At 37.5% G+C, this 22518-nt stretch overlaps 1 protein-coding gene across 1 annotated transcript; it reads left to right on the top strand.

The window, feature by feature from the left end:
- The first annotated feature begins 6333 nt into the window (after positions 1 to 6333).
- LOC121303479 (UV excision repair protein RAD23 homolog B-like) lies at positions 6334 to 20839 on the top strand. The gene is made up of 10 exons (XM_041234209.1): positions 6334 to 6562; positions 8814 to 8895; positions 12708 to 12787; positions 14071 to 14285; positions 14565 to 14620; positions 14911 to 15038; positions 16843 to 16990; positions 18441 to 18568; positions 19270 to 19419; positions 20293 to 20839. Exons 1-10 carry the CDS (start codon positions 6497 to 6499, stop codon positions 20404 to 20406), a joined length of 1167 nt encoding a protein of 388 aa, XP_041090143.1. The 5' UTR covers positions 6334 to 6496; the 3' UTR covers positions 20407 to 20839.
- The last annotated feature ends 1679 nt before the right edge of the window (positions 20840 to 22518 follow it).

Here is a 22518-nt window from a genome sequence, read left to right as displayed (position 1 = left end):
TACAGTACTATGCATCAGTTTACATTTTTCTAATTTTGCTAATCCTAATAAACTGTACTGTTAAGAAAAAATAAATATGTGAAAGCCTTGGTGTCACCTATTTAATGAAATAACCATTTAGCTTGCATATTTTATTATGTTCTTAGTTGCATATGACAGGAAATAATGCTCAATCTACTCTGGAGTCCATCCAAGACAATGCTTTACTGCAGCTAGTACTGGTATCTCAATTTCCATTAAAAGCAAAACAAAACAGAAGCCATGGAACTGACATGAAGGTTCCAGCTGTGTTATTGGCATCAAGGTGGCATACTGTAGCTCATACTGCAGCCAAGTAGAGCATTTAGAACATGAAATCCATAACAACAAATTGTTGTTGTTATGGATTATATTGTCATATAATGGACTAAAAAGAATTAGTTTGAAATAGCACACGCTGTATGTTTCTTTGTTCATGCATCTATCACTTTTTATCTATAAGTAAGTTATAAACACCAGGGTGCAGCACGGTAGGGGTGCTTTATTCTTCTTAGTTTTCATCTAGTCTGACTCCTTTTGATCTACAGTACTTTAAATCTTCTCTTGTTTCCTAGTGCCTTCATTGCCAAGTCCCCAAATAAAACCAAGTCTTCATGGCATTCATAAGATCATTTTATGTCTGAAGCTGGCTCATTATTTAGTAGCTTTTTTAAAAATTTATTTACCTCTTCCTATGATCTTTTGAAGAAAAAAAAAACTGCATGTTTTTCTTCAAAACAACTTGGTTTAGATTAGAATTGTAACCCACCTAAGGATATATCCAATTTTCTCAATGCATTTGAACATTAGAGACATATTTGTGCACCTGTATGGCAGGTCAGGGAATGTGGCCTGGTGTTATAAATTAGACTTGGCGTCATGCTAAAAAAGAGGAGCTGAGAGACAGCCCCAGGGTTGGTTTAGTTTTGGAAAAGGCTGTGCTCCCTGTTGCTGCACCAAGATATCATTTGCTTGGGTGCTGGTTGATATTTAAAATTTAATATTTTAGTTTCTTTAGTTGTTTAAATGAAAGTGTGCTAACAAGGTTTTTGAACTGAAATCTTCCTCCTGCCTTGACTGCAAGGCTACCTTCCACAACCTGTCTTTGTAATTAAGACACTGTATGCCACTGTAACTTTAACTTACAGTATGAAGGTGCAGAAAGGAGTGCTTTTGTAACAGGAAGTGTTGTGTGGTATACTGGTTTTATGGATATCACTGACCTCTGCAGATGAGATGGGGCAATCTGATTTGAGAATGAAGAAAGCACTTGTCGATAGGGATCGATCCTGATGTACAATTTAAGAAAGAACTAACTTGAGCACCGTGCTTGCCTCAATATCAGCTCTGAACTGCTTAAAACCAGTGGAGGGCACAACTGGAATTTTTAACAAGCCAGCACTGTCTTTAGCCCCACTGTGGAAAAAAATTATTTCTTTATAACAAAATTTAAAACAGGGTGCTATATTTTCAACCATTATTTCTTACATAGAGAAGATTACACGTTACAAGACCAAGAAACTGACTTTGAATTTGAATGCCTAATTATTTTCTAGTTTTGTCAGATTAACATTTTTTTTTTCTTTTTCTTTCAAACATGAAGGGCATTTCAAGATGAGAGTAAAAACATATGCCCCTGGAAGGTGTCTGAATTATTTTTGGAAGATATTGTATACAGTGTAAACAGACACTGCATATAAACACACACATTGCATATTGTGCTGATAGCAAAAAAGTAAGGTAATGTTCATCAATTCATTTGTGGCCACACCTTTTCCCTGGTGCTTGCAGTGTCAGCATAGGGATTATAGGATTTTTGTTGAATGTAGTTCCACTCAACAATGACTAAATAGTTATAATAAATATTATTAGACCTGGGATTTTGGCATAGGCAGTAAAACAGTTATGTATTTTATAAAGGAGTAACACAATGAGAGGTATTTTATGTCTATAAGCATAAATTACACCATAAATCAGGTGGGGACAGATTAGACCTTTTTAAAGTCTTGAACTTTGCATTTTTTTTTGGAAACTGCTGGGGTGGGGGGGATTAAGTTTTAAAATGCTTTTCTGTGTTAAAATTCATTCGAGACACAATGGTGACATCTAAAGGCTGAATCAGTTTACTGCATAAATGAAGCCTGTCAAAGTCATTAAAATAATTCAGTAACCATCATGGATTCTAAATGAGAAAATGCGTGGAACACAGTAAACACAGATTTCTGTTTTACTTTGGAAAGGTTAAACGGAACAGTTGAAAAGAAGCTGGATAAATTTGGGGACATCATCTACGCATGTGGAAGCGAGAGGTTTGGAATTGAAAAAAGAAAGAAAAAAGTACAAACTATTCCTGGAAAGTCTAGACAGCAGCAGGAGGTTGAACGCTTAGTTAGAGAAAGGAAGCAGTTGAGGAAGCAATGGAGAAAACCAGAACAAAGTCAGAAGGAGGGACTCCATCTGTTACAAAGGGTAATAAAAGATAAGCTTGCAACATTGCGTAGAGCTGAGCGCCTACGGAAACGCTACAAAAAGAAAGAGCATGCAAGAACTAACTTTTATAAAGATCCATTTAAATTTGTAAAGAAGATATTCACCAGCGAGAAAAATGGCACACTAAAATCATCTAAGATTGAGCTGGGGAGATATTTGGAGGAAACACATACAGATTCAAAAAAGCCAGGAACCTATGTCAATTCATCTCCAGGGCCTTATGGAGTTCCATACAGAGTGTACAAGAATGCTTCTGAAGTTCTACGAATCCTGTGGAAATTGATGAAAGTAGCATGGGAAAAACAGGTTGTATCAAGAGCATGGCACCGAGCAGCTGGAGTCTTTATACCAAAAGAAAAGGATTCTACATGCATCAGTCAGTTTCGTCCTATTAAACGTAGAAGGCAAGATTTTCTTCAGCATTATTGCTCAGAGATTGGCAGCCTACCTAATAAAGAACTGCTTCATTGACACTTCAGTACAAAAAGCAAGCATTCCAGGTTTCCCAGGATGCTTAGAAGACATCAGCGTAATCTGGCAACAAATTCAATCAGCAAAAAAGGAGAGGAAGGAGCTCCATGTGACATTCCTGGATTTGGCTAATGCATATGGTTCAGTGCCACATGAACTTCTTTGGGCAGAATTTGATTTTTTCAGCGTACCTATGACAATAACAAATTTAGTGAAAGCCTACTTTGGAAATTTGCATTTAATTTTTCAAGCAGCACTTTACCAGGCAAACTGAAACTCAAGACTGCTGTGGCCACAGACTGTGTACGAGGTTACCTTGACAACAGTTGAGAAGCTGGAAGCTTTAATCAGTTCATACGTCAGGAAATGGTTGCAAGTTCCACGCTGCCTCAGCAGATTTGGACTTTATGGTAAAAGAATACTGCTGCTACCAATCTCTGCTCTAACCGAGGAGTTTAAGTGCGCCAAAGTCTGACTGGAAATGAGATTAGTAGATTCACGTGACAAATGCACAAGGGAGGCAGCACCTGTGTTGAAAACTGGAACAAAATGGTTGGCAAAGAAAGCTGTAGAAGATGCTAAGGCTGCCCTTCGAATCAAAGATATTATGGGGCAAGTTCAGCATGGAAAAAGAGGTTTTGGTCTCAGTTCAGCTCATACATGGCACAAGGCAACCCCAGCTCAACGGAGGAAGCTGGTAGTCAATGAGGTGCAAAAGCAGGAGGAGAGGATCAGGTGTGTAAAGGCCATTTCCCAGGCCAAGCAGGGAGAATGAATGAGATGGGAGTATGGAACAACGCAAGATTGGCTGGCAAGACCTATGGACAATGGAGCAGAGCAGGATCAGTTTCCTCTTCAGATCAGCATATGATGTTCTCCCATCACCACAGAACCTAAACCTCTGGGTGGGTGAGGATCCCTCATGTCCTTTGTGTTCATTACCTGCAACATTAAGGAACATTTTGACAGGATGTAAGATGGGTCTTAGCCAAGGACAGTTTACTTGGTGCCATGACCAGGTGCTGCGATGTTTGGCCTTAGCATTGGAAGACAAGCGTAATCTGACCAATAAGTTGCCACCAGTTCCATCAAAGCATTACACACAAAAGACAATATTCCTTCATCCAGGAGAGCAACTACCAAGAAAAGCTGCTAAAATCAAGCCTCGCTCAGGATAACTGGAAGCTGCTAGAGACTGTGGAAGATGCTGGCAAAACACAAAACTGAAAGATCATAATTGGATAAGTCTCCACCCCCTTGAGTTAATACTTGGTGGAAGCACCTTTGGCAGCAATTACAGCTGTGAGTCTGTTGGGATAGGTCTCTACCAACTTTGCACACCTAGATTTGACAATATTTCACCATTCTTCTTTACAAAACTGTTCAAGCTCTGTCAAATTCCTTGGGGAGCGTTGATGGACAACAATCTTTAAGTCATGCCAGAAATTTTCAGTTGGATTTAGGTCGGGGTTCTGACTGGGCCACTCAAGGGCATTTACCTTTTTGTTCCTTAGCCACTCTAGCATAGCTTTGGCTGTGTGCTTTGGGTCATTGTCATGCTGAAATGTAAGCTTCCATCCCAGTTTCAGCTTTCTTGCAGAGGGCAGAAGGTTTTCCTCAAAGACTTCTTTGTACTTTGCTCCATTCATTGTCCCTTCTATCCTGACAAGTGTCCCAGTCCCTGCCGATGAGAAACATCCCCATAACATGATGCTGCCCCCACCATGCTTCACAGTAGGGATGGTGTTCTTTAGGTGATGGGCTGTGTCGGGTTTGCGTCAAACATAACGCTTTGCATTTACCAAAATGTTCAAATTTAGTTTTGTCAGACCACAAAACTTTTTGCCACATGGCTACAGAATCTCCTGAGTGTTTTTTTGCATACTTCAAAAAGGATTCAAGGAGGGCTTTCTTGAGTAATGGCTTCCTTGCCACCCTACCACACAGACCAGATTTGTGGAGTGCTTGGGATATTGTTTTCACATGCACACTTTGACCAGTCTTGGCCATAAAATCCTGTAGCTCTTGGAAAGTTGCCATTTGCCTCTTGGTAGCCTCTCTTATCAGTCTCCTTCTTGCTTGGTTATCCAGTTTGGTGGGATGGCCTGTTCTAGGCAGGGTCTTGGTGGTGCCATACACCTTCCACTTCTTAATAATCCTCTTGACCGTGCTCCAAGGGATATTCAAGGCCTTTAATATTTTTATATACCCATCCCCTGATCTGTGCCTTCCAACAACTTTGTCCCAGAGTTCTTTTGAAAGCGCCTTGGAGCTCATGGTTGAGTCTTTGCTTTTAAATGCACTACCCGCAGAGGAAACCTACAGGAACTGCTGAATTTATCCTGGAATCGTGAATCACTACAATTTAACATAGGTGGAGGCCACTTAACTTGGTGTGTAATTTTGAAAGTGATTGGTTGCACCTGAGCTAATTTAGAATTGCTGTTACAAGGGGGTGGACACTTATCCAACCAAGCTATTTCAGTTTTTATTTTGAATTAATTTTATACAAATTTCTAGAATATTTTTTTTTACTTGGAAGTTGTCGGCAGGATGTGAAGATAAATGAAAAAAAAAAAAAACATTTTAATACATTTTAATTCCAGACAATAAGGCAACAAAATGTGACAATTTTGAAAGGGGGTGTAGACTTTCTATAGACACTGTATAGCCTGGTACATAATCACAAAGCAGAAATATCACTACAGAACTATACAGAACCCACAAACAGAAAAATGAACTCTGAAAATGTAGATGGTAAGAAGTATTCCTTTACAATGCTTTAACGCAAAATAACACTAACGCAGTATGCTCACCGGTGCTTTGGGCTGCCACTATATTTAAAGGTGTGGCTGTTTGGTATAGCAATATTCAGTCTGTCGAAGGTGTGCATTGGTTCGTGAAAAGTTAACTCTGCTTTAATGAATCTCTATGTTTTAGTTACGCATTGTAGTTTAAAAATATTCTTTGGCATACTAGTGGCATCACGTTGGTACCTGCTGGAGCGTGCCAGGGGCAGTGGAGGGGGATAAAGAAGAGGTGCTAGTACATAAAGCACGTTTTTATGTCACACTTTGTTGAATTATGAAACATGGGCATTTGAATTTTCATAAACCACGTCCTCACATTTGAAAGTGTATATTTGTTACCAGTAGTTGTGCCAGCTTCAAAACTGTTTAAAAGTGACTACGTAGTATTGACATCTGCTTCGATGAGCTAATGAAGGCTGTATTTGTCTTCTAAAAAAAAAAAAAAAAAAATGTTAAAACGTTCACGCAGGCGCACGCCTGTGTAGTTGGCTGACAATGCGTCCCCGTTGATGCCTAGTTGTTTGGAGGTATTTGGCGCATGCGCAGTTTGATGCCTAGTTTTGTTTATGCGCTGTAAGGAGCTCAGAGTAATGGCGGCGGACAGGCCGTGATGATCTAGCGAAAATAGTCAGGAAACTAAAGAGAGAGCTTTGTTACGAACCCGAGGGAAGATATACTGCAAAAACAACAATCAGATCACCGCAAACATGCAGATCACACTGAAAACCCTGCAGCAGCAAACCTTCAAAATTGATATCGACGGAGAGGAAACGGTGAGAAGGGGGGAAGAGGGAGGACACAGTGTAGTTGGTTTGGGGAGGGATGATGATAAGTTAATGTTAACAAAAGCGTCTTTAAAATTCTGGTCAGCCAATAAGATGTAACAGGTAAGTATTTTGTATTTAAATGTAGTAATTTACTGTTGTCACATGGACGGTCACTGCTTCGTGGTGCTTTCATCCAGGGAAGCTAACCTGAAAATCCATGCGTTACTTACTGTTTTACAAATCTTACCAGGATTTTTTTTAAGTAGATGAGGGCAGAATAAACGCTTGTTGGTGCCTGGTAAACAGTTTTAGTCACGGCTACGATACGTTTCTGTACAGTACTAACATTAAATCACACAAATGGTGACATAAGACGATTGTACATTTGCTTTTTTAGTTGGGAGAAACACGTGTTCGTTTAAGTTATAGGTCACCTTACAAAATAAAAAAAAAATAAATAAAAAAAAAAAAAAAACCAGCATGGCCTAATTGATTTTTCTCTTGTTTTAAGAATGCATCCGAAGTGTAAGTGCACCAGGGGTGCAGCGACGGATATTCTGCCAGGCCTCATGAATTAATTAGTTCCATTAATCATTTTTATGTTAATTTTCTTTGTATGTTTGATTCCAGTAAATCGCTTACAGGTGTAAAATAATCATTTAAAAATAAAATGTACATGCTTGGGAGGAGTGATGGTGAAGTTTAGGCTATATCAGTATATTAAACTAATACCTTGATTTTTCATTGTTGTTTTGGAAACGGCTATAATTAAGCCTGCTTTAAAGGCTATGACTACTTTGTATACTCAAATGCAAGTGTTATATCGAAGTTAAAATAAATCCAATAAACAAATTTATCAGCAAAGGCCTTCTGCTCAGGTGGCACATTGCCTATTTGTTTGATGATATTATTAGTAGCCGTAGTAGTTTAAAAAGTGCATTTTAAATGTAACTGGCATTACTTCCCATACTCTAGCTTACTCTGTTTGTGAAGTTTGGGCATGTGTTTATTCTGAAAGATGGAAATTTGTTCTGGAATCTATAAGGTTCCCAAGAGAAGTAATTTAGGCCTATTGTTTGCTGATATCTATTACACTTTCCAGCGAGTGTAGCAGGTAACCTACAAAAAGGAAGAACAGCTATGCTGATCTCCGCTGTATTAAGGACAGTGATACAAGGTATTTAATGAACTAAAGGCCTCTTATCTGGTCATCAGTTTAACACCAGGAGATTAAAATCCTTGATCTTGTGCTATTGCACTATTGTGTACAGTGAACCACACTGTTCCATTCATGTACAAGGTCCCTTTTCATTTACTTGATGACGGTGCTGTATACCCATTGCCAGGAATCTGGCAGATCGTGGATTCTATTTTTAAGAAAGATGTGTATGATGTACCAGGGGATCAAATCCAGGTCCTATCGGCTGCAGTCATGCACTCTGCCAGTTGAGCTAGGGGTCATTTGGATGCTTGAATTCATGCCTGGTCACTTCCACACTAAAGCACTGTTGAGTACACATCTGTTGTCTGCTGTCACTCCAATATGTATGGCAGTATCACAGAAAGCAGCAATCAGATGTGGTAAGATTTAGAGGTAGTCAACGACTGATATCCAAAGAACACAGCCGATCCTAGTATTAATACAGAGGCTGGGAGCTGTTAATCGGTTTTACTCTAATTACTTTTTCAACCAAAGACTTGGTTAGTTTGCATATCCCATAAAGCAAACTTTTTTTTTTTCCCTACATTTAAAAATTGCATTTTTCTTTTTACCTCTGGGGTTTACCTCAGAGTAATTGATTTGTGAATTCAGGGATCCCTTAAACTCTTCCTCAAGGGTTATAATTTTTTGTATTGGCAAAGCATTTTCACTATGTACAAAAGGAAAAGCAAACTAAATTCTGAAATGCTGTGTTATCAATTTTGAATTGGATTCTGGCAGCTATCCTTAGTGGCCAAGTAACTTTGTAATTGCCTTGAATACATAGCATTTGTGCCCAGCTTATGTTTTGTGCTAGCTTTAATGTAACTGAAATAGTCCTATACATTTTCCTCATTAAATCCTGATATCGGTACTGCGTTCCGTTAGACATCTTTGTTACAAGCTGTGTTTGACTGAGTCATCTCAACCAAAGCTGCTTCCCCTTATCATGACGGGCACTTTGTGATGGTGGTCCACCATGAAAGGCGCTATATAAAATAGATTGATTTTGACTGACATGCTTGTGTTTTTTTTTTCCTGTCTTATTTTTATTAGGTAAAGGCACTAAAGGAAAAAATTGAAACAGAAAAGGGAAAAGATGGTTTTCCAGTAGCTGGACAAAAACTGATATATGCAGGTATGAATAATAATAATTCTCAGTATTTCTTTGGATGAACATAATATTTTCACGTTTGGATATCTGCTCAAGAATCAGACAAGTATTTGAATTGTCATTAATTTGCAAATCTTTATCGAAGCCATTATATGTAACACTGTATTAAAGTTGGAAGATATTCCAGAAGTAAGAATAGGTTTTAAAGGCCTTATTTTACCCTAGTGAATGAACTACAAAACAAAGGATGCTCTACAGTAGTTGCGGTTTCAAAACATTCTTGTCTATTTCAGATAAAAGCAGTACATAAAGTAGACAATTTTTTTTTTATTACACTATGTAACACAATTTTTGTTCCTGGGTAGTAAGTGTTATTTCCTAATTGCTTATGCCTCAAAAGTATAGAAAATGGCTATTATTCCCCACAAACTTTGCTTTTGTGACCAGGACAGTGATATTTCAAAATATCACTATTTCCAATGGGAAAACGGGCAAATGTGTGTCTTTTCGTTCACATAGTCAGAAAAAAACATATGAATCCAAATTAACATGTATTTATACTAAAGTAATACAAAAATGACTACAAAAGATTTAGAAGTGAGTACTTTTTCGAGATTTACAATGATACTGTAAATACAGTATAATCGTAAATCTCGAAAAAGTACTCACTTCTAAATCTTTTGTAGTCATTTTTGTATTACTTTAGTATAAATACATGTTAATTTGGATTCATATGTTTTTTTCTGACTATGTGAACGAAAAGACACACATTTGCCCGTTTTCCCATTGGAAATAGTGATATTTTGAAATATCACTGTCTGGTCACAAAAGCAAAGTTTGTGGGGAATAATAGCCATTTTCTATACTTTTGAGGCATAAGCAATTAGGAAATAACACTTACTACCCAGGAACAAAAAACAGAAAAATATTTGTTACACAGTGTTATAATCCCTGCCATTTTCATGCCTTAACAGTAAACAAACTGGCCATAGACACATTTTCATAATAACGTTACTTTTTAACACTTCAAATAAATGTGGAAAAGGAGTAGTTGTACAATAAAAAAAAAATAATAATAATTTTACCCCCCATAACAAATTATAATTGCATCATGAAAGAACTAGAACATTGATCACTGTACAGGTCATTTCTTTTACAAATGGAGTGACGTACCTGACTTTGCAGAGAGAAACAAACCGTGATTGACTCTCTTCTCAAATCTAAAGCAATACCGGGAACGTCACATATGTAGAGATCACTATTTGGCAGCTAGCGTTGCGTGCGCAGTCTAACCTTGATGCTGTTTAAAATGCTGACATTTTTTGACATTGGGAATTAAATAGGGGACCTAGAGTGGCGCATATATAATATGTGTGTGTGTGTGTGTATGTGTGTGTGTGTGTGTGTGTGTGTCTATATATATATATATATATAGATATATATATACACACACACACACACACACACACACACATACACGGTGCCTTGCAAAGGTATTCAGACCCCTGACCAATTCTCTCATATTACTGAATTACAAATGGTACATTGAAATTTTGTTCTGTGTGATATTTTAATTTAAAACACTTAAACTCAAAATCAATTATTGTAAAGTGACATTGGTTTTATGTTGGGAAATATTTTTAAGAAAAATAAAAAACTGAAATACCTTGCTTGCATAAGTATTCAACCCCCACACATTAATATTTGGTCGAGCCACCTTTCACTGCAATAACAGCTTTAAGTCTTTTGGGGTAAGAATGTACCAGCTTTGCACACAGTGTCGGAGTGATTTTGGCCCATTCTTCTTGGCAGATTTGCTCCAGGTTGTTCAGGTTGGTTGAACGACGATTGTGGACCGCAATTTTCAAATAGTGCCACAGATTCTCAATGGGATTGAGATCAGGACTTTGACTGGGCCACTGTAGGACATTCACCTTTTTGTTCTTGAGCCTCTCAGTGTTGCTTTGGCCTTGTGCTTGGGATCATTGTCCTGCTGAAAGGTGAATTTCCTCCCAAGTTTCAGTTTTTTAGCAGACTGAAGCACATTCTCTTGCAGTATTTTCCTGTATTTTGCTCCATCCATTCTTCCTTCAGTTGTAACAAGATGCCCAGTCCCTGCTGATGAGAAGCATCCCCACAGCATGATGCTGCCACCACCATACTTCACTGTAGGGATGGTGTGTCTTGAGGCATGGGCAGTGTTAGGTTTGCGCCACACATAGCGGTTTGAGTTTTGGCCAAAAAGCTCTATCTTGGTCTCAACTGACCACAAAACGTTTTCCCACATCGCAACTGGGTCACTCTCATGCTTTCTGGCAAACTCCAGACGTGCCTTCAGTCAGTACTTTTTGAGTAACGGCTTCTTTCTTGCCACCCTCCCATATAGGCCAGTGTTATGCAGAGCTCTTGATATGGTTGACTGGTGCACCATTACTCCACTCCCAGCCACTGAACATCTGTAGCTCCTTCAAAGTGATTGTTCTCTGTGGCTTCTCTCACAAGTCTCCTTCTTGTTTGAGCACTGAGTTTTGAGGGATGGCCTTTTCTTGGCAGTGCCTGGGTGGTGTGATGCAGCTTCCTATTCCTGATTATTGATCCAACTGTGCTCACTGGGATATCCAAACACTTGGATATTATTTTGCACCCTTTCCCTAATCTATGCATTTGTATTACTTTAACTTCTGTAGACTGCTCTTTGGTCTTCATTTTCTTTCTGATTCACAGCCTTACCAATGATCCTTCAACAGTGGGGGTTTTATCCAGAAAATGTGACAGCAACTTTAATGGTTCACAGGTGGAGGCCAATGGTAAGGTAATTGTGTCCTCGTTAGGGCAATTTCCTTCATCGGTGCAAACTGGGAGCTTCCACAGCACGGGTTGAATACTTATGCAAGCAAGATATTTCAGTTTTTTATTTTTCTTAAAAATATTTCCCAACATAAAACCAATGTCATCTTACAATAATTGATTTTGAGTTTAAGTGTTTACACAAATGCTATTTTGTCTTCATTTTGTGGTAAATTGGTGCAAGGCAAAATGCTTTGATACTTAATTCTCATCTCTATCAATTTTGTAATTTCTAGTGACAAGGACATGTTGCACCTTTGTCAATGTTGTTCGGATATTTGTCCCAGCACTAGTATTTCTTACTGTTTCCAGTGTATTTTATTTAAATATATAAATTAATGTTAGTTATGGATTATTTTCCTTTTTTCTTGCATTATGTAGTTACTGTCAACTTTACTACATAGACCTCTTTTGAAGTTTGTTTTTGAAGTTTTAAAAGAGAAAAAGACGATTCATTTTTACAGCTTGAAAGCAACATTCCTCTGGTTTGGGAAGTGCATGAATTATAAAGTGCATGGATGAATTCTCATTGACCATCATCCTTCATTTGGGTAGAAGTATTTTCATTGTTGTTGCCACAGTGGTTACCATGTGAACACTCTTGCATGCAGTCCGAAGCCATCTCTGTTGTCTATTAGTAATACCGTTTTTTGTTGTCTGGATTGATATCAACATCGCAGAAGTTGCTCTGGAGTAGGCAGCAGGTTAAGAAGACTCATTCTAGCTCAAGTAAACCAATTTCTGGGAAGGCGTCTCCTCCATTTGTAGCTGATGATACAACATACAGAAGTAGGGCTGTGTGACTCATTCATCCCCACATGGTGAGAATGGATTGACTCATTCAGCTTGCAGTAATTGATGAAGTAATTAATGAAGTGTTCTGGGTTGCTGTTAACAAATAGTGGAGGAAAATGTTAATTTGATCAAATGATGACAAATGCTAAATAATTCCAGGTTTGCTTGACAACTGTCCTTTTTCTTTTGTTCAGGTAAAATCCTGAATGATGACACGGCTCTCAAAGAGTATAAAATAGACGAAAAGAACTTTGTGGTGGTCATGGTGACAAAGGTAAGAGCAAGGTGGCCTGTATCACATATTGATGATGATTATTTTGGAATTTAAAGGCACTAGATGTGACCAGGTGTTTTAATGTTCTAGTGCAGTTACAGTTGATATGTGTTGATCAGCATTATACCATTGTTGCATTAATGAAAGCCTTCAGTTGTTGGTATTAACCCCTTTGCAGCCTTCTCCTGGCTATGTTCGAGTCCCATGGTGGTCTTTGGGTAGAAGTCATGTTTGATTTGCACTATACGTCCCTTAGTTATGTAACAACGGCATTCAGTCATTAAACTGAACCAAACTTTGTATAGAGACAATCAAGTCCTGAGTGAACCTCACATGCTTGGCTCGGTTTACTTGTGCAGCTTCATTGACATGCTGTTCTCTTTCATTGGTGGTGCAGCTGTCACTCTTGCATACCCATATTCCGAGATCGCCTGCACAGTTTGATTTTCTTTTTTTGGCCCAACAAAACTTTGTATTTTCTATTTCAAAACATGTAATTCATGCAAGTAATTTATTTTGTGATATTCTAAACTTCAGAAATCAGTTTATTTCGCAGCATATGTCTTTATAAACGGTAACATTCCACATAGTCATTTCTTTTTATTTACTGTATATATTAATTATTTGTTTTATGTAATCTATGAAAATAGTAACTATTATCGGGGGCTCGGTAAAGGCACTCAGCGTGGAGTGCGGGATGCGCCCTGTAGCCTTGAGATCAGAGGTTCGAATCCAGGCTGTTACTGCCGACCGTGACCAGGGGTTCCTAGGGGGCGCCACACAACTGGCCGAGCACTGCCTGGTTAGGGAGGGATTAGATCAGCATGGCAATCCACGGTTCACCGCGCACCAGCAACTCTTGTGGCTGTCAGGGCGCCTGTGGGTCTGCAGTGGAGCCATTCAGATTAGTGTTGTCCTCTGACACTAGGTCTGGTGGCTTCGCTGTGGATCTGCAGTGCGAAAAAAGATGGATTGACAGGAACATGTTTCGGAGTATGCGTGTTTGTCTCAGTTTCCTGAGTTGCCGGGGGATTGCAGCGGTGAACCGGGATAAAAGTAATAATTGGGCCTTCCAAATTGGGGAGAAAAACCGGTGTTAAAAAAAAAAACACCATTGGCGATGACAACTAAATTACAGATAAATAAATAATATGTATATAATTTTTGATCTTTAAGAAAAAATACAATGTTAGCATGAACATATAAGACAGTATAAAGACATTTGGTAATTAAATTAATATGTACTTGTCACTGGTGAAAAATGTTATATTCTACTTATTTAGCCTAAAGCAGCCCCTACAGCTGCCCAGCCTGCCACAAGCACCACACCTTCCAGCACTACATCCTCAACCTCTGCTCCAGCACCAACCCCAGTGACACCGGCAGCTCCTGCTGCATCTGACACTGCACCTGCCAGTGCTGCAAAAGAGGAGAAACCCACCGAGACGGGAGATAACAAACCCGCTACAACTGCAGCGCCTGCAACATCTCCTCTTGGGTATATAGCCTCTGTTTTCTTGAGTCCTTACATGAAATTTGACTGTAATCTTGTTTTGTTTCATCAGTACATAACGTCTTGGTAAGTGATTACCACAGCTTTTTCTGAAATAGTCTGGTTCTAGTTCTGATGCTCCCTATTAATTTAAAGAATCTGTTTTCTAAGGTTGGGACAGCAAGAGGTTTACTGCCCAGTTTACACAAAGAAGCACGGTGCAGGAAGACGGCAAAACTAGGTGTTTAGCTATCTGTAAACTCATTGGATTTTCTTCTTTTGTAGTACATCGAGTCTGTCTGCAAATGTAAACATTTTTGAAGAGGCTACTTCTGCACTTGGTAAGATGTGTGATCAGTTTTACCTTTTGAGTGCTTAATGTATAGTATATGGTGTGATCTGATTAAATGGTTTAAAACATTCTGTAAGATCATTTCATTCCATTAGCAAAAAATGTTACACTAATTGTTGTAGAAAAGTGGCCAAAAACAAGAGATTTTCTATATTGGTTTAGTTAAATTTTTACTAGCCTGAAGTTGGTTTAATAAAGCTTCAGATTGTGGTTCCATGCACATTGAATCTTATTTTCTGTTTACATAATTGGTTTAATATTGGTGTTTTATATATGCAGTGACTGGACAGTCGTATGAAAACATGGTGTCAGAGATCATGTCGATGGGATATGAAAGAGAGCAGGTTGTTGCAGCACTGAGAGCCAGCTTTAACAATCCTGACAGAGCAGTTGAATACCTCTTAACGGTAGGTGATTCTAAACAGCCCTTATAACTGGTACTGGTGAAGGATCATGAATATGTATGTAGCACGTAAGATGGATGTAGGTCATAATCAACCTTTGGATGGCACCACTTTTTACATACTAATACTTGTTTCTCTTGCAAGGAGAGTTTTATAACGAAAGACTCGTGGGTAGCCCTTCAGACTTTTATACTGCCATATCTGATCCTTTAAGATTCAAATACCCTCTATTAACCAGTGGATCGCTGGCATGTGTCATTTACACATGCTGGTAACAGCTGAACTGTACAGATGGAAACTGATTAATGCACATTTTATTGTGTCTAAAACAGCAAATTCAACTCTAGCAGGACAGAATAGATTTTTGAGAATTCCAATCAATTGATATCTGTTAAACCATTTGTGTATCTGTCACATTTTAATAATTAAATATCTAGTAGTCTATGTCTTCATGCTGACTAGGCTGTTTGTTTAGTAACTTTTTTACAGTGTAGTTTATTCAAAGCCTCCTTTCTGAATTTGTTAGAAAAGAGCACTGTGCTTGTGTTATAATATGCTGAAATGTTTCTGAAAGTAGATTGAACGTATGACAATCTACCTACAATCTATATTGACGGACAACATTCAGAGAGAGTGTACTAGAGCAGAATTTTTTTCATCAAGCAGAAAAAAGATAAAATACATGAACTGTATTTACATACTTTCAGTCTGTGATTTGGAACAGTGATTAAACATAGTTTGAATGTTAACATTCACGTTCCTTTACCAGAGATTAAGGTTCTCATATTGATTAATCAGGTTAAAGTCTCAGATCCATTTGTCTAATAATTTATAATACCCCAATGTTGATACTACAGCTACAGTGTAGTAAAATCACTCCCTCTGAGATGATATTTTCACATCTGATGGACTCCTGTAATCAGTTGGTTATGATAGGTTCTACTGTTATTTCCAAGTAGATATTTAAAATGCAAGTAAAATCACTTGACCTGCCCCTTCTTTATTTGCAGACCAGTCTTAATTTATAGGCTGCAGTGTCATCGGTGTAATAAATTACACTATTTCTCCCTCTTGATACTTATCTCTGACCTAAAATTTGATTTCCTTGCACGACATAGTCATGTGTAGCCTCATTTCCCCTCTCTTCCAGCTGTAATCTGAACCAGATTAACCTCTGACCCCTCTGAAGCATTAGTATAAATTTGAGTGTAAAGGAAGGTAGTCTCATTTTGATATACTGTTTTTAGTATGGATACAGAATCTAATGTGGCAGCTTGTATTATTGATTGAGAACTGTTATCATATGTCATCAGTCATGAAGTGTCTTGTTTTAAATTGACCAAAATAACCCTCTGTTTCAATGCAGTATTCTATTTCTCCCCATCTTTTTTACCCAGTTTGTGAATTAGGAGGCTGTGTGGTCTAGTGGTTAAAGAAACAGGCTTGTAACCAGGAGGTACATGGTTCAAATCCCAGGTTAGCCACTGACTCATAGTGTGACCCTGAGCATGTCACTTAACCTCCTTGTGCTCAGTCATTTGGGTGAGACGTTCTTGTAAGTGACTGCAGCTGATGCGTAGTTCACACACCCTAGTCTGCTATCTTGTAAAGCGCTTTGTGATGGTGGTCCACTATGAAAGGTGCTATATAAAAATAAAGATTATTAGATTATATTGAATCACACTTTCAATCTGGGGGTCTGTTTCATAATGGTATTTGCTTTGGGTTTTGTAATCCGTATTCTTCAAAATTGTTAGTACAAAATTGTTTGTGACATGGTGCGTTTTATATCGGATTCCTGTCCCAGGGTATTCCAGTGGAGAGAGAGAGTCATTCGATTGCTGATCCTGTCGTGCCGCAAGCAGGCAGTACCCCTCCTGCTGCTACTACAGGGCCATCACTGACTCCTACTTCAGGTTTGACACAACCTGCTGCATCAGCCACAATCCCTGGAGGTAAGTAGCAAGAGCACTAGATAACCTGAGACATTTATCCTGGTTTTCCATTAAAGCACAAGCTTCACCCAAGTGCTAGACTATATATAAATTATATATGTAGTTCAATTAAAACAGTTGCCTAAGGACCCATATGCAAGAAAGAGTGCTCTGGGCATTCAGTAATTTACAACTATGTAAGGATATTAAAGATGTAGTTACCCACTTGACTTTGGATACAGATTATGATTGTAGGTTGTTGCCATGTAAGCCCATAAAAAATAAATAAGCATTTTCTTTTCTCCACTAGATGCCACTGTGTTCTTAATATTCAAGTGTTAATTTCTGACCCTAGTATCTTGTGTGTGGGTATTTAACAAGATGACCTATTTATGTATTGGTGTGCTACGCTGAGCTGGGGTGTGGTGTTAATAGGCACTTTGACAGCTAGAGTGACTACAGACCCAAGAGTTTAATAAAATATTTTATTGCAATAGTTAATAGGTGAAGAATGCCGCCTAGTCTCCTAGTTGTATAGTGGTAAGAAGGTTTTGTGGGTGTGCAGGTGGTGTTCATTTTGAGAATGTAAACAGTATGGTCAGCTTAATGAGTAAGTATAAAGTATACAGAAGGACAAACTATCAGTGAAGATGGAAAAATGCAACTCCTGATTTTTAAAAACTGACTATCCAAGGCTTGTAAAGAATGCTGAAATGAATCCTCAAAGTGCTGACATGTTACTCTATGTAGGACACTTCTCATCACCACTTAAGGTAACATTTGCTGTTATATCTGTTTTGAAGGATGGTTAACCCTTAGCGGTCTATTTATTCAGCGCTTGTCAGGCATGTCGGGTCCAATTTATTTTCACACGCTGTGTATTTGGATCGGAAAGGGAAAATTGTAATGTCGGACCTGGTTCGACATAGGACCACAAAGGGTTAAAGATGGAGCCCTGATAAAAGAAACTGAAATTAAAACTTCCAATATGAAAGTCCCCTTCAGCTCAATTACAATTCAAACTTGTTATTAAGGAAGTTAAGGAGTTTCAGTTGTACTCTTTAGTATGCTCTTCAAAACACTGAAGTATATTTATTATACAGTTGACTTTTAAAACTAGTTTTATACTAGTTTGCTAGCTTCAGTTTCTGGTCTGGTACAAGAATTACATTTGTGTGATGCTTTCACCCTCAATTCAAGCAGAAGTCGAGAACAGATTTTTTAAGGTTAAGTTTGGTAATAGGCAGAGTATGAGAGACTGAGAGTTAATCATAAATGTACACACCACCCGTTACAATGGAGTCTAAGCCCCCATAATGTTTCTATTGCCCTGAGTGGATGGGGATTAGAACAGGAATGATAATGATAATGGTCAAGCATTATTTTTATTATAAATGACTTGACTTAATTATTTGGTTCCAACCCACTAAACTGAACTTAATTTACTTTGGTACCACCTGTTTATTTTTAGCCAACCCCCTTGAGTTCTTGAGGAATCAGCCTCAGTTCCAGCAGATGCGACAGATTATTCAACAGAACCCATCCCTGCTACCAGCCTTATTGCAGCAGATAGGAAGAGAGAACCCACAGTTGCTGCAGGTAATTTATTTTTTCTTAGGCTAAAATATAAACTGAACACTGACGAAGGATTGGAATTTGTCACCTTATTTATATTTAATTTTTATTTTAAGCACAGATTTTATTGAAAACGTGTTTTGCTGTTAAACCGTTCTGTAGACGTGCGATGGCACATTTGAAAAGTTAAGCTCAACTACTACTGTGTAACCTGTCAAAGTCATGAAGTAAATGTTTGGTGTTCAGGTAGCACATGTTTTTCTGAGCTAAGACTTGTTGTGGGCTGTGTGAGGCATTCAGATTAGTCAAGCTAATCAGCCTTTGCTCATATATGTGACTATATATTTGACATATTTTGCCTCTAAGACAATTATGTGGCCCAAAATTCAGGTTTGTTTGGAACCCAGACAGAGTGGAATAATTCTTTCCATTTCCAGAAATTAGGAATTACTGTTACATGGGAAATAGTTTTCTTTTTTACTATAGGATGTGCAGTAAATGCCATGTGCAAGCTAGTCCCCTTTGTTTTCTGTGGTTATCGCTAGCAGCTAAGGAGTTGTTGTATTATTCTTTCTGTTATAGCAAAATCTTAAGTCAAATTATCCATTTTGTTGTATATTACAGGCTGAAAACTAATGTTCAAGAAAATCGATTGAATAATGGAAGTGGATTAAGTGCCTCTTTAGAGCAGTACTAGTTATTTTGTTGGTGGTGTGTTTTTTTAGCAAATCAGCAGTCACCAGGAGCAGTTTATTCAGATGCTTAATGAGCCAGCACAGGAAGCAGCTGGCCAAGGAGGAGGGCTGGCAGAAGCTGGAGGTGGACCGATGAACTACATTCAAGTAACGCCTCAGGAAAAAGAAGCTATTGAACGGGTATACTTTTCTCTCTTTTAGCTACTCAAGTTGCTTTGTGGTTTTATTTTGTTTGTGTTTTTTTGTTGTAAACTACCCAAGAGCACCCATTGTAATCTTCATAATTCTTAATTCAGAGTAAGTTCTTTTTAAGTATGTTTCTGAGATGGAGAAACACTGATTAAGTGCTAATCTCCACGATTGCCACAAACAAGTTTTAATGGATTGCAGGAGGACCCTGATGTATAAGGACTGATCTGCAGCAGGCCAAAGCATGTGTATTTGGTTTAGACTGTATTTCCACATATAAATGAGTATTTTTGATTGTTTGAAACAAACGATTTAGCACTGCTTCCAGAGCTTAGGTTTGCCATCATCTGGTAATCATTTTCAATTTTGTGTGTGTGTGTGTTTTTATATTATTATATATATATATATATATATATATATATATATATATATATATATATATATATATATATATATATATATATATATAAAATAAAATATATAAACTTTGCAAGAGCGCACCCATACTTTTTGCTTAGAAAATAAGTGAATTTCCAGTAATCAGAGGGATCTGTTTTAATAGTCTAAACAGCATCCGATTAATTTTTGCCTACATTAATCCCATTGGTTTCAGTCAAGGCTAATGTATTTTTGACCCAAATGGATATAATGCAATAAAACAGTGGAAATTTTAGAAAAAACAGTGTCACACATGGACACCAGTAAGTTTGTGAAGCTTCATTTCTGCAAGGCTATGATACCCCGCCCCCATTTCATATTTAGAAATTTAAGGTTGAACCCACCACATTGAAATTAGACAAAAACCCATACTTTAATAGGCAAGTTTAGTGGATTTTGACTCTTTTTTTTTTTCTCTCCTTTCAGCTAAAAGCATTAGGATTCCCTGAAGGACTTGTTATTCAGGCTTACTTCGCTTGTGAGAAGAATGAAAATTTGGCAGCAAACTTTCTTCTACAGCAGAACTTTGATGACGACTAAGTGGAGAGACATCAACTCTTTGCTTCCCACTTTTCTGATTTAATGTTGTATTGGAAATACAGGCCTTTACTTTTCCTAGAATTACAATATATCTTCATGGTAACACTGGATGAACAATTAAATGAAAATAACTAAACTGTTTCTGAGCAGCTTTAATGAGCTTTAATTGCCGTTTCAAAAACGGAAAAATAGTGTGCAACCTGTTCATTATTCACATAGCTGACACATTGTTTTCTTCAAAATGAAAGTAATGTTGTTTTAAAAGGTTGATCACTGAGTATGTGATGCCGTCTGTTGGTTGAAAGCTATTGTACAATGGCATACACATAAAGGTCCTTTTCCTGTTTACATATTTTATTTTGGTTAATGCTAGGGATCCCAATACTGTTTACTTCAATTAAATCAAATGAGAGTAAAAAGATTTTAAAACAAATGTGGCCTGTATTAATTTTCTGAATGCAAATGGTTTTAATTTAATGGTGTTTATTATTATTATGATTTGTGTTTGAAATGCAGTTGCTAAAAATCCATTCTACCACTTCCTATTGTTTCTATCTTGCTGATAGTGTGCCTCAAGTAAATGCTGCATTAGTGTTTTTTTTTTTTTGTAGATTATACAAAAAGATGGGGGGGGGGGGAGCATAGTTAAGCATACCCTGTGATCCAAAGAGGTTGTCTTGTAAACATACCTGAGAGTCGTCCTCTCAACCCTGGTCCTCGGGGACCCCTGTGTCTTCAGTTTTACATTCCAGTTGAGATCTCAGTTACTTAACTAAAACCTTAATTGAACTAACACAGCATAATTAGGCCTTTTTAATTGATCTTAGCTCCTAAAAAGTTGATTTCAAATTACTTAACATTTTATACTTAAGTTGAAATCTCCAACTGTGAATGAGCAGAAAACAATTAAAGGCTTAATTAAGCTAATTATTAGTTCAATTAAAGGATAGTTGGAATGAAAACCAGAAGTCACTGGTCCCCGAGGACCACTGCTCTAGGTTCTAGTCTTGTAGTGGCCACTGGTCAGGTAACTTGTTCTCCTTATCTCCCAAAATTACAATTAGAAATGAGCAACGTGACAATCAAATTTCACAAAGGGTGGTGGAGTTTTTAAAGGCTTTGTTTTGACCAGCACAGAGATTGTTTTGGGACAATTGTATTTTTCTAAACTGTAAACATAGATGGTATCAATATTTGCATTTGTTTTCATTAGTAATTTCACGCTTCACAAGTTCACCAAACATTCATGGTGCTTTGAACCAGTTTCATTTTAAAATGCGTTTCATGATCGAAAGATCTCAAAGCGCAAAAATCAAGTTGTTTAGATATCGTAATATGTATTTTGGATTTGGCCCTGATTCTGTATTTAACTCTGCATGCAAGTAATATGTGCCATATATAAGAGGTTATTCATGATAATGCATCTACAGAGACTACCCATTGCTGTATTCCACAAATTAATAATTCTGGGTCTTCAGGGGCCTATTGCACAAAAAGTGGTTTAAAAAAAGAAGCCAGGTTTAGTTTAAGTTATCTGGTTTGAGTTAACAGGTTATAACTTAGCAGGCTAACTGTTGCAAGAATATAGACTGAGTTTAAATTACTCAAGCCAGGTTAATGTTTCTATCTATGCGCGTGGAACCAACTGTTTGAGTGTGTTATCATGGTAATCTTTATTAACGGTCATTGAAAAAATGTAGAAAACGAAATGGTGACTCTTTTTTTTTTTTTTTTTTTTTTTTTTTTAACTGCTTCCGGAGCAACACATTTTAGTTTCAACATATGATATTAAGTAATTTTGCTGTTATACAGTTGTATCGTATACACAAGTGTAGGGCTTACATATATATCTATATATATATATATATATATATATATATATATATATATATATATATATATATATATATATATATATATTAATTATTTATATCGCGCTGTATTTTGATTAATGAAAAATAAAACATGTACTATATTAATGATTTTGCCTTATTGATATGAACAAAAACATTACATATACATTATAATAATTGCCTGCAATAGCAAGCATAGAACGCTTCCTTGTTCCTTCACTGGACCATGTGTGGGAAATTTCATGAAGACTGGAAGTAC

The sequence above is a fragment of the Polyodon spathula genome, chromosome 2 (assembly GCF_017654505.1).
Source record: "Polyodon spathula isolate WHYD16114869_AA chromosome 2, ASM1765450v1, whole genome shotgun sequence".
Lineage (NCBI taxonomy): Eukaryota > Metazoa > Chordata > Actinopteri > Acipenseriformes > Polyodontidae > Polyodon > Polyodon spathula.
The sequence above is the reverse complement of the archived record's forward strand: the minus strand, read 5'-3'. Positions and strand labels throughout refer to the sequence as shown.

What these genes read in the sequence shown, in the direction of transcription:
- LOC121303479 (XM_041234209.1), top strand. Translation starts at nt 6,497, where the DNA reads ATGCAGATCACACTGAAAACCCTGCAGCAGCAAACCTTCAAAATTGAT. An exon ending in TGGTGGTCATGGTGACAAAG is followed by an intron (nt 12,788 to 14,070) that starts GTAAGAGCAAGG and finishes CTACTTATTTAG; the next exon opens with CCTAAAGCAGCCCCTACAGC. An exon ending in ATCAGCCACAATCCCTGGAG is followed by an intron (nt 16,991 to 18,440) that starts GTAAGTAGCAAG and finishes GTTTATTTTTAG; the next exon opens with CCAACCCCCTTGAGTTCTTG.